This window comes from Pteropus vampyrus, unplaced genomic scaffold (genome assembly GCF_000151845.1).
Source record: "Pteropus vampyrus isolate Shadow unplaced genomic scaffold, Pvam_2.0 Scaffold329, whole genome shotgun sequence".
NCBI lineage: Eukaryota > Metazoa > Chordata > Mammalia > Chiroptera > Pteropodidae > Pteropus > Pteropus vampyrus.
The window spans coordinates 663,394-676,286 of record NW_011889110.1 but is presented as its reverse complement, the minus strand read 5'-3'; the positions used below and the strand labels follow the sequence as shown (position 1 = coordinate 676,286).

The window sequence follows — 12,893 nt, the reverse complement described above, 5'->3', positions numbered from 1 at the left end:
CGCCACCGTACCTGGGCGTAGATCTTCTGTTCCTGCTCTTGATTGAAGGGAACGTCAAACTCTGGCTGGTCTATCTGGACACAAGAGAGACTGGAGAGAAGTGCGTAGCGTGGAGGAAGGCGAGGACAGGGGTGGGGAGACGGGGATCGTGCGGGGGGGAGACGGCCTCGGGAATGAAGGTGGCGCAGAGAAGGAGCGTACAGAGAACGGGAGGGGTGAGTGGCCGCAACGTGGCGGGAAAGAGAAGCTGGTAATTCAACCCATTTGGGGGGTGCTCGGCAAGAGAAGCATGATAACCCATGGCCTGAGGGGAGCCATTTCCGGTGCTAGGGCCGGGTCCGGGGTAAAGCGAGTGAGACACACACCTCTCAGGTGCAGAATTTCAGAGATGCTGAAAACTCAGTGATCGAGATAAATAATAACTTCATCGACATTTAACAAGTCAAAATGAATGCTAAAAGTCCATGCTGAATAAAACTGCAAAACTTTGTTCATCGTAGTATTTTTTCTGAAAATCCACCACGTGTTTTTTTATCCATTTTTTTAAAACTCGCCGATGTTTTCAAAAAAGTCTATAAGAGAGTTTTGAGCCATTTTGAAAAAAAAAAAATTGTTTTCAAAAAAATCCACGAGGAACCATAATTTGATATTTTGTTCATCAAAGTCATTCTGTCCATTGACTTTGATTTTTAAAAATATTCATCAAAATATGATTTATCTTGATTACCGAGGTTTTGGGGACTCTCTGCAATTTTACAGCCCAGGCAAGTGGCTCGTTCATCTCCGCGGCCTCGGCTTAGTTCTGGCGCCGCGTCCTTGATTCCGCTCTGAAGGTCGTTGCTCCCACCCTTTCTCTTTTTCTTTCCCATTTTCGATATCCCGTTCCCGCTTTGAGCTATGAATTTTTCCCCATCTTGAAAAAGACTTTCACGTGAGTCCTCTGTCACATCTTATGTCCAAACTTTAAAGAATCGAAAGTCATCTTGCTTCCTCCTAAACTCCCTACAACCCGTGGCCATTTCTGTAGCCATTTTTGATATGATCTCGGAGAAGTTTCCAACGGTGCCTTCTCATTCCTTACTCTCTGAGCTCAGAAATCTCAGAATCGAAAGCGACCCCTCCCTCCTGAAAGTGGGCCCCCCGTCCCCTGGGGCTCGGCTGCGCGGGTCTGACGCCCGCCTCCCTGCCTGTTCTCGCTCTTCTCTGCCCTCGCGTCCCTCACCGGGTGCTCCCTCTGCGGTCCGTTCTTTCCACCTCTTCTTCCCCTCAGAGTCCATCCGACCTCAAGCTGATAGTAAACCACCCTCTTCCCACTCACACCAGTTCAAAGCGGTGGGGTCATTTTTCTGATTTCCCCGTTTCTGTTCTGTACAGTCAGTTATGGAGGCCTCTGGAATCACCATGGCGCCTGACCACAAGGATAACGTCACCCAAACCCCCAGGCCTGGCCTTTCCATTTCTACCACAGTCATCTTCTTTCAGGACCTCGAAATCGCTCAGCTCGATTCCTCCGCTCCTCCAGGCCGACCTCCCAAACTGCTGACTCGGTGCGCGACCATCCTATCTGAAAGATCTCGGTAGCTCTTTTTTTCCTATTATGTCAAAAGTGACCACGTCGGTCTAGCTTCGTAGGCCAGGAATAATCAGGCCCGACCTCGTGTCCTCAGCCTTTTGCCTCTGCCGGGTCCCACCCCACCCCACTGTCCTCTGTCCCACAGTCCCGCCTCCTCACCGCCCCACAGAGGAGTCACACCGCTCCAAGCTCTTCCTTAGCTCAGGACGTCCCCCATAGCCCAAGCGCCCTTTAGCTGCACCTAATCAACCAGTTTCAAGGCTCAGCTCACATTCTCCCCTCTCTGAGTCTCCTTAACCATTTCAGATCTTAACTAAACCCCCAAAGGCCATATACCAGTTAAACCCCTGAGCACGACCTTTATAACTAGAGTTCAGAATACCTTATACTGATGATCTTGTCTATTTATCTTCTTATTAATTTGCGAAAATTTTGAGAATGGGGCCAAATATATGGCATCGCATTGCCTGCCATGATACTGATGCCTCCAAAGTCTTTATTTACTTGTTCGACAAACACCCAGTGTGGGCCTCTCGGCGCCTGGCCCTGTGCTAGGTCCTTCCTGAGAAACGAGGTGAACGAGGCGTGGCCCCGTTTCTAAGAGTCTGCAACACAGTGTAGTGCCGTGAGCATGGGAAATGGGAGGACAGAGCGGGTCCCTAACTCTTAGCCAGGGTGTCAGTGAAGATTTCCAGGAAGAGAGAATAAAAGTGAAAATCTGAAAAACATCCATGTTTTCCAGGCTGAGTGTGGGGGTTTGGGGAGTAGTGTTGCAGGCAAAGGGAGCCATATATGCATAGAACTGAGGAATATTCTTGAAGCTGTGAGTAAGCCTGGTTTGGAGTTTAACGGGGAGAAAGGATAAAAGGCTGGAGAAGTCTGCAAGGGTCAGACTGTAAAAGGATTTGCAGGGTTTTGCTAACATCAAGAACTAGATCCTAATGACCTGGTGAGCCCTCGGAGGCATTTAAGCAGAGACAAGAGCATAATTAGCTCTTGATTTAGAAAAGTCCCTCTGGGAAAAATGAAGAGTAAATAAGAGGAGGGTAATACTGGAGATAGGGGACCAGTTAAGAGCCCCTGGGGTGACCAAATAAGCAGTAAGGAGGACCCACGACACTTCTGTCTTCCCAAGACTGGCCTCGCTGCTCTTTTCCCTAATCCCATCTAGTGCCTCCGGCTCTCACATCAATAATTTGGCCTAAAAATAGGGCTTTTCCTGACATTGAACATTTATCCTATCCCGACCTGCAACCTTCCCCTAAGAGAGGATAGGCCAGCCTTCGAGGCAGGCCCAGGTCTCACTGTGTTTTTGTCAGCACATCCCTCACCTGGATGACTGGCTCGTGCGGAGGGGTGGGATGAGGTCCCAGGTAAGCTTTGAAGAATGGGAAGTGATCGTATTGACTCATCAGAAGTCTCAGAGTTCGGTTAAAGTCTAAGGAAGTCCAATTACCAGAGATTCGCCAGCCTCCAAGCTGCGAGGGAGAGAGACAAGGCTGAGCAGAGGGCTGGCCTCCGACACCCAGACCCCATTTCTCGGAGAGCTGCTACTGCCTGACGTCTACTCCGAGTTCTGTGATCCCTCCGGGACTCCACCCCTACCCTTCCTTCTTCACCCAGGTCCTAATACTATCCTGGGCATTGCCATTTCCATCCCCTCCTCGAACTTGGGGATCCCTAGGAAAGGAACCCACTCTCTAGGGGGAAAAAAAAAAAAGGCAGCCCTGAACATACATTGATCCTACACAATATGTGCCCAGAGAAGTTATGCTCGTGCCTCACCTCCTCAATGACTTGTCTGAGGGGACCCGCCCCTGCAGCCTCGATGGCGTCCGTGTCCATGCAGGAGCTATAGAATCGGAAGGCTTTCTCCTCCCCAGGGCCAGGGTGCTGGGACCCTAGGGCCTCTAGAAAGGAAGCGTGGGTGAGGTAAAGGAGTGAGGCCAGCGTCCAGACAGGAGGGAAGGCGCGAGGCGGGGGGCTGGACGGAAAGAAAGGAAAGATTCCCGACAAAGGGAAGGAGGGGGCGGGCTGGACGGAGGAGGAAAACCGGGAATTCGGGGCGACTGTCCAGTTCCGACGGGATCGACTCGACAGAAGAATAAGCGCGGGGAATGGGAGTGTGGAGAGATGACGAGGAAAATAAAGGAAGGCGAGAAGGAAAATAAGGAGGAAAAGGCAGGGAAGAAAAGGAAGATGAGAATAAGTGGTCTGCGGATACAGGGAAAAGGCGGACAGAGAAGGCAGGAGGGACCGAATGAAGGGATTAGAAAAAATCGGGAAATCAGAGAATTTTGAGGGATTGGGGAGAGGCAGGCTCGTAAGAGGGCGGCTCCCTTGGTCCAGACCCTCCGCGCTCTGATCAAGGGAAACGAACGAACATGTGACGATCACCTGGACACATACCCGTTTGACTCATCCACCCTCTAATGTCCCGCTCCTCTCCCTCAGTCCCCCTGATAGAGCTTCATTCCACGTGGACAACAGAATTTGTTCTAAGCCTATTCTTTCCTTTCGCCGCTGCGCCCCCACCAGGGAGGAGAGCCTGCCGCACCTCAAGAAGGAGGGCAGAGGGAGGGATATAGACATTTGTCCCAAATTCCAGTGGATACTGTCAACATGTTTCCGCGCCCCTCACACTGGAGATGCATCCCCATCTCGCACGGCTTCATTCCCAAACCCTCGCCGGCATCCGCCCCCCCACCCCCCACACTGGGACCCACTTTCCTTCCCCAGTTCCCCTGTCAGCTCTGCCCTCCACGGCGGCCATCGACAGGACGTGTCTTTCCCCCCAGGACTCCTACCTCGGCCTCTTCCTCGCGGACGGCTTTCGCGCCCATCCCCTTACACGCAGCCAGATAAAGTCCCCTCTGTCACCTGTCCCCTCACTAGCCCACTTCTCCCCCGTCTGACTTCCAGCGCGGGCCAAGGTTTGGGTGGAGAACAGGGGATAAGCGAGAGGGACGGGAGGGCGCGGATGACCCTGACCAGGGCCCTTAGAGGACAAGGAGGGGTTGCCGGCTAGAGGCGGAGAGTCATGGAGAGTCATGGAGAGTCATGGAGAGAATTAAAGGCCTTGAGGAGACGCTGCTGGGGGAGACAGAGGCGTAGGACAGAAACCGAAAAGCAGAAGCAGACGGCGAAGAAGATGGAGCTTGGCAAGAGGGAGAACTTGGGGAGAACAGGAAAGACGATGGGGATTCGGTCTATGAAAATAAAAAGCTGGAGAGAGGGACAGGGCTGGTCCCCGGGGTGAGCGGCGTGGAGGGGGGGACGCGCCCCCAGCCACGCGAGTCCGGCGGCCCCGCGCCCCTTACCCAGGACGCCCCGCAGTCGGCGCTTGTTCTCCTCGGCGAGAGCCTGGAAAGGGTTCCCGGTCCCCCCGGCCTTTCCACAGGCAAAGCTGAAGAAGTCAGCGCAGGGGGCCGCGCTGGCGTTCCTGGACGCCAGGGACTGGGCCAGGAGGCCCCTGCACACGGGCGAGTCGCAGAGGCCTGCGGGCAGAGAGCGGGCTGCAAAAGAGGGGCGAGGGCGCCCCCCAGGGGCCAGGCAGAGGAACGCCCGGCGGGGACGGCCGAGGCCCGGCCGCAGGAGGGCGACGGGACTGGTCTGGCGCGCGTCCGGGGGAGAGCCCGGGAGGAAGGACGGGGAAGGGGACAGAGCATGGGGTCAGGGCGAGTGGCGAATTAGGTCGGTGGGCACGGAGCCTCGAGGCGAGGGACACACGGGGCCTGCGCCTGCGGGAGGGCTGTGTCCCAGGAGCCTGCTTACCAGGCCCACAGCTCCGGAGGAGGTAGACCAGAAGCACGGGGCAACCAAGGAGCAGGCCCAGAAGCAGCACGGCCGCCAGCAGCTGCTGGGCCACCGCCCGGCACCTGCTCCCCGCGGCGGGCTGCCCCTCTTCCGGGGGTCTCCCTGCGCCGGGGAACTGGGAGGTGAGGGGATTGGGAGAAAGGAGTGCGGGAAAGGGAAAGGGAGGGGAGAGGAGAGAGAACAGACAAGTCAGTGCCAGGGCCCCTTGGACAGAGGCCATGCTCCTCATCCCTCCTAACCCAGCCCTACTTGGCCCCCCGGAGATGCGCAGACAAGGGATGCTGACTGTCCCGGGTGAGGACAGGCAGGCTGTGAGGGGCGGGACGCTGGAGCTGGAAGGGGCTCATGACTCTGCTCAGGCAGGTAGAGGTCGTCACTCACCTCCTGGCTTGAGAGAGTCTCCATTGCGCTGGCCCGGCCCGGTCTCCCGTGGTTCTCCCGTCTTGTCTCCACCCTCTCAAACTGAGTGAACAGAAGGGAGGAGAGAGGAGCTGGTTCTGGAAAGGGGTACGTTACAGAGAATTACAGCGAGCCATTTTGACACACACGTCTAGTCTCATGCCAGGGCAGTGTCTCCGGACGAGCTTCAGGGAGAGCCTGTCCCCTGGGTGCAGCACGACATCCCTCCCTCTCTCGTCACCTCCCTTTCCTTTCTCATTTCTACTCTCCAAGCCTCTCACACCCTCCTCTGTAGTGGGGGGCAGGGCATTCTCACACAGCAGCCACCCTACTCCCCACCCAAGGCATCTGACTCCAACAAGAAATGGTTTTCTCCAGGGGACTTGCCGTCTGTCCGTCAGCCTGCGCTCTCTGGCCCCCAGAATCCTTCCTGGTTCTGGTCTAGGTGCTGAGTCTGCCGACAGGGATTCAGGAAATAGCTTTCCTCCTATCCCCACCCAGCTCTTCCGTCCTGGAGAAGGGGCACTTCTGCCACTGGACGCCCTGTCTCCACACACGTGCTCTTGGCCTCTGGGCGGAGCCTGTTTATCAGTCAGGGGACACCCAGGCCTCTCCTCCTTTATCTTGGCTTCTCAGGGGAGGCAGAGGGAGAGCCTTCCTTCCCCAAGCAATCCCTCTGTGGTTGGCTCCTCTGGCCTTCGCTGTGCCTCTGCTCGTGGAGTGTCTTTATTTCTGGAATAGTCTTCTCTCCTTTTTCCTATGATCGAAATCTCTTGGGTCCTTCAATTCTCAGATCAAACGCCATCTTCCCCAGGATGTCTCACAACTCCGTGCCCATTCACCCTGCTCCAAAGCAGGCCTGAGAGCTTCTCAGGGTGAATCTTAGCCCTGCTGGTTGCAGGCGGAACAGTACATGAAAAAGACCAACCAACTAGGAGACCCTAATCTGTTCATTATTAGTTCCGAGGGAATAACGAGCCACTTGAAAACTCTCAGGCAAGTAAGCAAGCTGGGTTATCATGAAAACAAGAACAATTGCCTTTTCCTACCTCACAGGGTCTCATACCTTCTACCAAGGACTGAGGCATCCCTGAGCCTCTCCTTCCTTCCTTCTGCATTCTGTCACGCAGGGGGCTTGCACTGCCTTTGCCTTACAGATTGCAAACTCTTTGGTGACAGGGAGAGTATCCCTTTTCCCTTCACATCCACCTCAGACGCTTCGTAAATATTAGTAGGGATGAAGGGCCTGCCAATCCAGAAAAGTCCTTTCGTACGTCATACTGGGCCCTCACCTGGGGTCTCGGTGCACATGTTCCTGAGAGAAAGTATTTCACCTGTGTCTTGTTTCCTATCCCAGGCAAAATGGGGCTTATTGGAATAGTCACAGTAATGTGCCTTGGCGACATTTCCGGGTCCCATCAGCACTGTGGTGCATATGCTGGGATAGGCGTGAGAACAGCTCGACGGTTGGAAGAGAATAAATGTGCTACGTCGATGGGGGCCAGATCGCAGAGAACCGAAAGAGTCAGGAAGAAAAGTCCAGACTTCACACATCAGAGAAGAAGGGATTGAAGGCTTTTGAGGAAGGGTTTGACATGATTAAAAAAATATATCTAGAAAAGTCTGGTGTGTTACTGGGGACATGGATTGATTAGACAGCAGACAAGAGACACGGTAGCTAGTTTTGGGATTCCGGAATGGAGCGAGGGCCTGGCCTAGGGTGAGAGCAGAAGGGAAGGAAATACTTGGAAAGAAAAATTCTAAGGAAGAAAATAAAGTCATGGGAATGAATGGAATGGGGAGGTGGATGTAACAGAGTCACAGACGAGTTTCGGGTTTTATTTCTGGATAATTAGGAGAATAGTGATGCCAGTGATAGAAAAAGTAAAGTTTGGGTTAAGGGTTGGAATAGGGATCTTCTTGAGAGCAAAATGATTCAGGATTTTAGAGGTTTGGGGTCTTTTCCAGGAAGTCCAAGACCCTGACTAGCCTCCTTCGCACATAATTCCTTCTCTACTCCTCTACCAGCGAAATCCTCCGGGCTGACGTTTCTCTAGGAAAATAACAAGAGGGACAATTCTGATTAGATAAGAGCAAGCGGAGGTACAGTGTGCCATGTGACATTAGCCCTGTAAACAGCTACTGTGCCTTTGGCGTGGGAGAAGCTGCCAGTCCACCCCTCCCTACCCTGCTGCCTCCTGAAGGCAAAGTAACCTCTGTTCTGGGAGCTGCCTCGGCAGTACGGCTCCCCTTATCTCCCAAGTCCTACCCTCAGCGAGTCATCGCCACCCCGGCCGTGCCCAGTCATACCAGGCACCTCCAGCGCAGCAAAGACGCTCCCGTTAACAGCCACGGGCTCACGGAACAGGCACACATTTATTTTTGCAGACACTGCCTCCTGGTTGCTTTAATTCTTCTTTCCGGGCTATTCTAATTCCAGGATCCTTCATTTGAAATCATAATAATATTAAAATGAACATAATAACAATAGTATCTACTTTTTACTGAGCACTTTCTACAAGCCAGTGAGTACAATAAATGCTTTGCTTATATATAGTTTTCCATTCAGTCTTCATAGTAATTCTAAGAGTTATTATTTCCCCCTTTTTACAGTTGAGAAAACATAGAAGTACAATAACCATGCCCAAAGTTATCAAGTCAGTAATTATCAGACCTGGGAGTCAAACCAAAGCCTTAACCATTGGCCATCTATCTCCGTCATTAAGATTCTGTTTTGGGAAGTCTCTTCCTGGTCAGAATCTTCTTTCATCTAAACTCTTTAAACTGTCCTTCACTGGTTGACCATGTTATGTGATTGCCTTGGTGGCTGCAGTTCTCCAAACTCTTAAACATCCAATTTCACCTTTTGAAGATTGTGGCCTTTGTTGTCTGTCCATCTACAGTGGTTAAGGTAGCAAAGTCAAGGATGGGACATTTATCTACATATTGCGGCACTCTCTGGCAATTCACTCCTAGGATCACTGATTTTAGCGACGGCAGCTAAGGAGCAACAAACCCCGTTCTGAATGGACCAGAGTGAGCCTTGCTGTCCCAGGTAATGCTGGGGAGTTTGACAAGAGCAGGTAGAGATGGATCACTAGGGCAGATCTGAGGACATATCAATTGCTTTTTCAAAGGAAGCCATATTAAGAGTTGGGGATCACCTTTGCACAGGAAGAATTATGGTTTTTGAAAGAAAATGAGTAAGTAAAAGAATTGTGTTTAATATTTTTTTATCACATAAACCTTTTATAAATATAAGATGCAAACAAGAATATGTAATCTCTGTTTAATTAAATTAGTAAGGCCATCAAAAAATATTAAATGGATAATAATTGGATTGGCAAAAACTTGAAGGTAATGCCCCAAAGACGGAAGTTTAAATGTGTTCACGTTGACACATCTCAGAAGAAGAATCGTTGCCCTTTATTTTTCGTGATGTTTTTTCCATGCTGCTACTTCCTTCTTCCCAATCTAACAGGCATCCAGGGCGACACTCTGGACACAGGAAACTTCCATCGACACAGGTGTCAATTCGATGTATGTATCCTCAAAAGGAATTTGCATAAGGTCTTGCTAAGCCTACTGTCTTAGTCAACCACTGCCATAATAATGCTTTATAATAAACTGCTCAAAACTCAGTGGTTACAGAATAAGTATTTATTCTCATGTCCAAAGATCTGTCTGTTGGCTGCTGTCCAGCTGATGCAGACTGTGTTCATTTGTGCTTCAGGATGCATTTGGATGGCTTGAATCTAGTGCATAGGTTTATGCAGGTCTGCTCTATATGTGTTTGTTCAGGGACTCAGGCTGGAGGAGCAGAGGCTAAGAAAATCACATTTTCCCATAAAGGGCCACCTGAGAGCAAGATTCAAGCCAAATGGTGAAAGCAATTTTTTAAGACTCAAGTTTTCATTTTTATCATGTTTAGTAATGTTCCATTGGCCAAAGTAAGTCACATGGCCAAGCTCAACATCAAAGGACAAGAAGTGTTTGCTCATAGTGGGAGGGGAAGGGTAGTGAATAGTTAGTTGCTAAATAATAAACCCAAACCAGTCACACCCACTTTATTGAAAACCTCATACACTCTCTAGCTAGAGTGAGAGTTTGGTCCACCTGTGTGGCGGCAGAAATACTGGCATCCTATATGAGACCAGCAGAAGTAGACATAAGAAAGAAATGGCAGAAACCCAACCGGGTCAGCCTTCTTCATGAGGAACGCCCACAAATAGTTATGTGACATAAACGGTGGCCCTTGTTTCATGTGCCCTCAGGCATTGCAGGGCATCTCAGGCTACATGACAATGTGGTATTCCCTTATCTATGAACCTTAAAGCAGCATTTCCACTCATGTAAATGGTCATAATGCCACCCTACTTTTGCAGAAAAATAGTTCCAAAACCCTAATCGTTTTAACATTGACTTTGACCACTTAATTTCATTCTGGTTATGCTCGGACTCTTGGCTCTACCCACTCTCTCTGGCCTATTCTTTCTCCTTCAGAGTTGGTACCTGAGCTTGCATACACGGATTTAGGCTTATATACACTCTAAGGGTTTTTCCTTAAATTCATGCCTTGGGTCTTTAAATCCTGGTAGACTCTGGTAACTGAGCCTATATTCCAGCTCCATAATGATAGATCTTTATTCTCAATCTCCAACACTAGCTGGCTAATACCCTAGGGGGACCATAAACAGAGATTACAGGAGGTAGATATCATTTTGGTATATGAACAGAAAAATTTAAAACTCAGAGCTGAGTTTAGATACTAAGTCATCGGCAAGATGTATGGAGTTCAAGAACTAGATATAAAATGAAGATACCAGGGGTTGGCAAGAAAACAAGGCCCAGGAAGAAGATACCTAATAATAGAGCTTGGAGAAATTTGCATAGTTGGTTATTAACTGTATCCGGTTTCTTAGGAGTCCAAAGATTTATACCTTTGGCTGGCCTATTGCCCTGATTCTTAAGTTAGGGCATCTGCTAGCATTTATCAGTTACTGATTGACTGTGTTGTCACACAACAGGGCAAACTCACTCTAAATCGAAATTGAGAATCAGAGTCATATCTCCTACCTGGGAAGCTATTCTCTTTACTTCTTCTCTTCCTGCCACCCCCACCCCCCAAATTCAATTCTTTAATTCCCTTACTGCTACTCAAACACACACACACACACACAGCCTCATCTAGAAAATATTGCTTCCTTAGCTGTAATTTTCTCTCTCCTTTATTTTGAAATGTCTGCCTTTTCCTGGGACTGTTAAGACAGTTTCGGCTTTTGCTCCCTGTCCCCTTCGCAACGGCAGGGCAGTCAGGGGTGTTCACATCTCATGGGCCACATGTCCCCTGAGGTCGAACCTCCTCCAGCCCTCTGCGTTGGTCTTGATTCCACCACTCCTCACCTTAGTAAAGACACTCAGTGTATTTCACAGATAGAAATCTGTGCTCTAGTGTAAGGCGGGGATTTTAGATCTAGACAGCCTGGACGTGATTTGAATCTGGGTTCTACCAGTTACTAATCATACGATCTTGGGAAAGTCTCTTAATCAATTTGTACCCTCGATTTCTTCATCTGTAAAAACGAATAATCATACCTTCTTTGACAGATTAGTGTATGGACTAAATAAGGTAATGCATGTTTCCTATATCACCTTGCATATGGTAGGCCAACGACAAATGACAGGTATCATCACTTGCACGCGTTTATTTATGCTGTTCTAGAGATTCCAAGAGCAACACAATAGAATCGGATCATCCATGAAGTAAAGGATAAGAGATTGTGAACCTGGTTTTTCCACTTTCTTGGTTTGCTTCGCATCTCAGTGGGATACGAGAGAAGGTTAAGAATTTGCAAAAAGGTTGAAGACGTGGAGAACAGGAACTCCTTTAAAGAGAGTTTAGGGGTACTGTGGTTTCCTTTCTCGCACTGTGAACTGCGTTTACTACTCACTTTGAGCCAAGTGAGGAGAGTAATTTGGGAAGCCTACGTATCAGGAAGTAGTACATGACTTATGTCTGAAAATTATAAAGACAAGAGACTCCGGCTTGGTGCCTGCCCGGAGGTAGTGCAGCATTGGACTCAAGATGCACCACGATAGGTGTGCCCCTTCCATGCATTTCCTGTAGTCTATGGATCCTGTGGAGGGAGCTACCATGAGCCGACTTGAAACATACATGCTGCAGGGCTTCCCGCCGGAGAGAGGTGACCCAGAAGGAAGAGGCTGAGCACACACCCTTGGAAGAAAAAACTAAGGCCAAATTCAAAATGGTAAGCCAGGTGAAGAAATAGCCAGTTGTAAGTTAGAAAGGAGATGAGTAAAGAAAGAGAGAAGATTCTGACCATGACCTGCATGAGACAGATGCAAACTGAGGAAGAAAAGAAATCTTGAAAAAGTCAGTGACCCAAAGCGTTGGTGGTAGACTGCCCTTCTACCACGCGCGACTGACTGGAGGACCTGTTTTTATCTAAAGTAACTGGAAATGCTCGTGGATAGACTCGCCCAAGATCTCACTCAGAGATGGTGAATGAGCTGATAGAGCAGGTTTTGCAGAGATAGTTGTAAGAAAGAATAAAGACAAATCTGCACCTTGCTGAGTCTAGCTCCATTATTAAACCTTTATGACCAGGGACAAGGAACTTCACCTGTTTCATCATATGAAAAATGAAAGGCTAATACTTAAACATGATTTCAATTAAATCTAGCTTATTAATACAAATGTTATAAAACGGTTAGTGCTGGATGGTCCTCTTTAATGTTCAGCAGGTATTCTACATTACATAAAGGACTGGCGAACCATGATTTTCCCACTTGGAACAACAAGAAACAAAGAATGGGACAAGTTGTGTGGCTTCCTCTGTGGAGCTTTAAAAAACACAAGAAATATAATTGACTTGTTTGGAAGTGTACCTACCAGTCATTTATTGCTCCATAATAAACAACCCCCAAATTTAGTGTCTTAAAAAATAATTTTTTGGCTCTCCATTCTATGGCTGGACAAATTAAACACACCTTAAGTGTCAGCTGGGCTCATTGACGTGCTTGGTTTCAAATGGCATGCCAACTCAGGGCTGCCTCCTCCAGCGTGGTCTCACCTGTTTGGTGG

At 49.4% G+C, this 12,893-nt stretch overlaps 1 protein-coding gene across 1 annotated transcript in view; it reads right to left on the bottom strand.

Moving 5' to 3' along the window:
* KEL (Kell blood group, metallo-endopeptidase) overlaps positions 1–6,324 on the bottom strand; it is a 19,042-nt gene extending 12,718 nt beyond the window's left edge. Inside the window, exons 1-7 of the mRNA XM_011378088.2 lie at positions 6,176–6,324; positions 5,771–5,886; positions 5,348–5,504; positions 4,894–5,070; positions 3,359–3,483; positions 2,905–3,051; positions 7–74 (exon numbers count right to left, since the gene is read on the bottom strand). Coding sequence (XP_011376390.1) covers positions 7–74; positions 2,905–3,051; positions 3,359–3,483; positions 4,894–5,070; positions 5,348–5,504; positions 5,771–5,794 — 698 coding nt within the window. The 5' untranslated portion in view covers positions 5,795–5,886; positions 6,176–6,324. The remainder of the gene's footprint in view (positions 1–6; positions 75–2,904; positions 3,052–3,358; positions 3,484–4,893; positions 5,071–5,347; positions 5,505–5,770; positions 5,887–6,175) is intronic.
* Between the last annotated feature and the right edge of the window lie 6,569 nt (positions 6,325–12,893).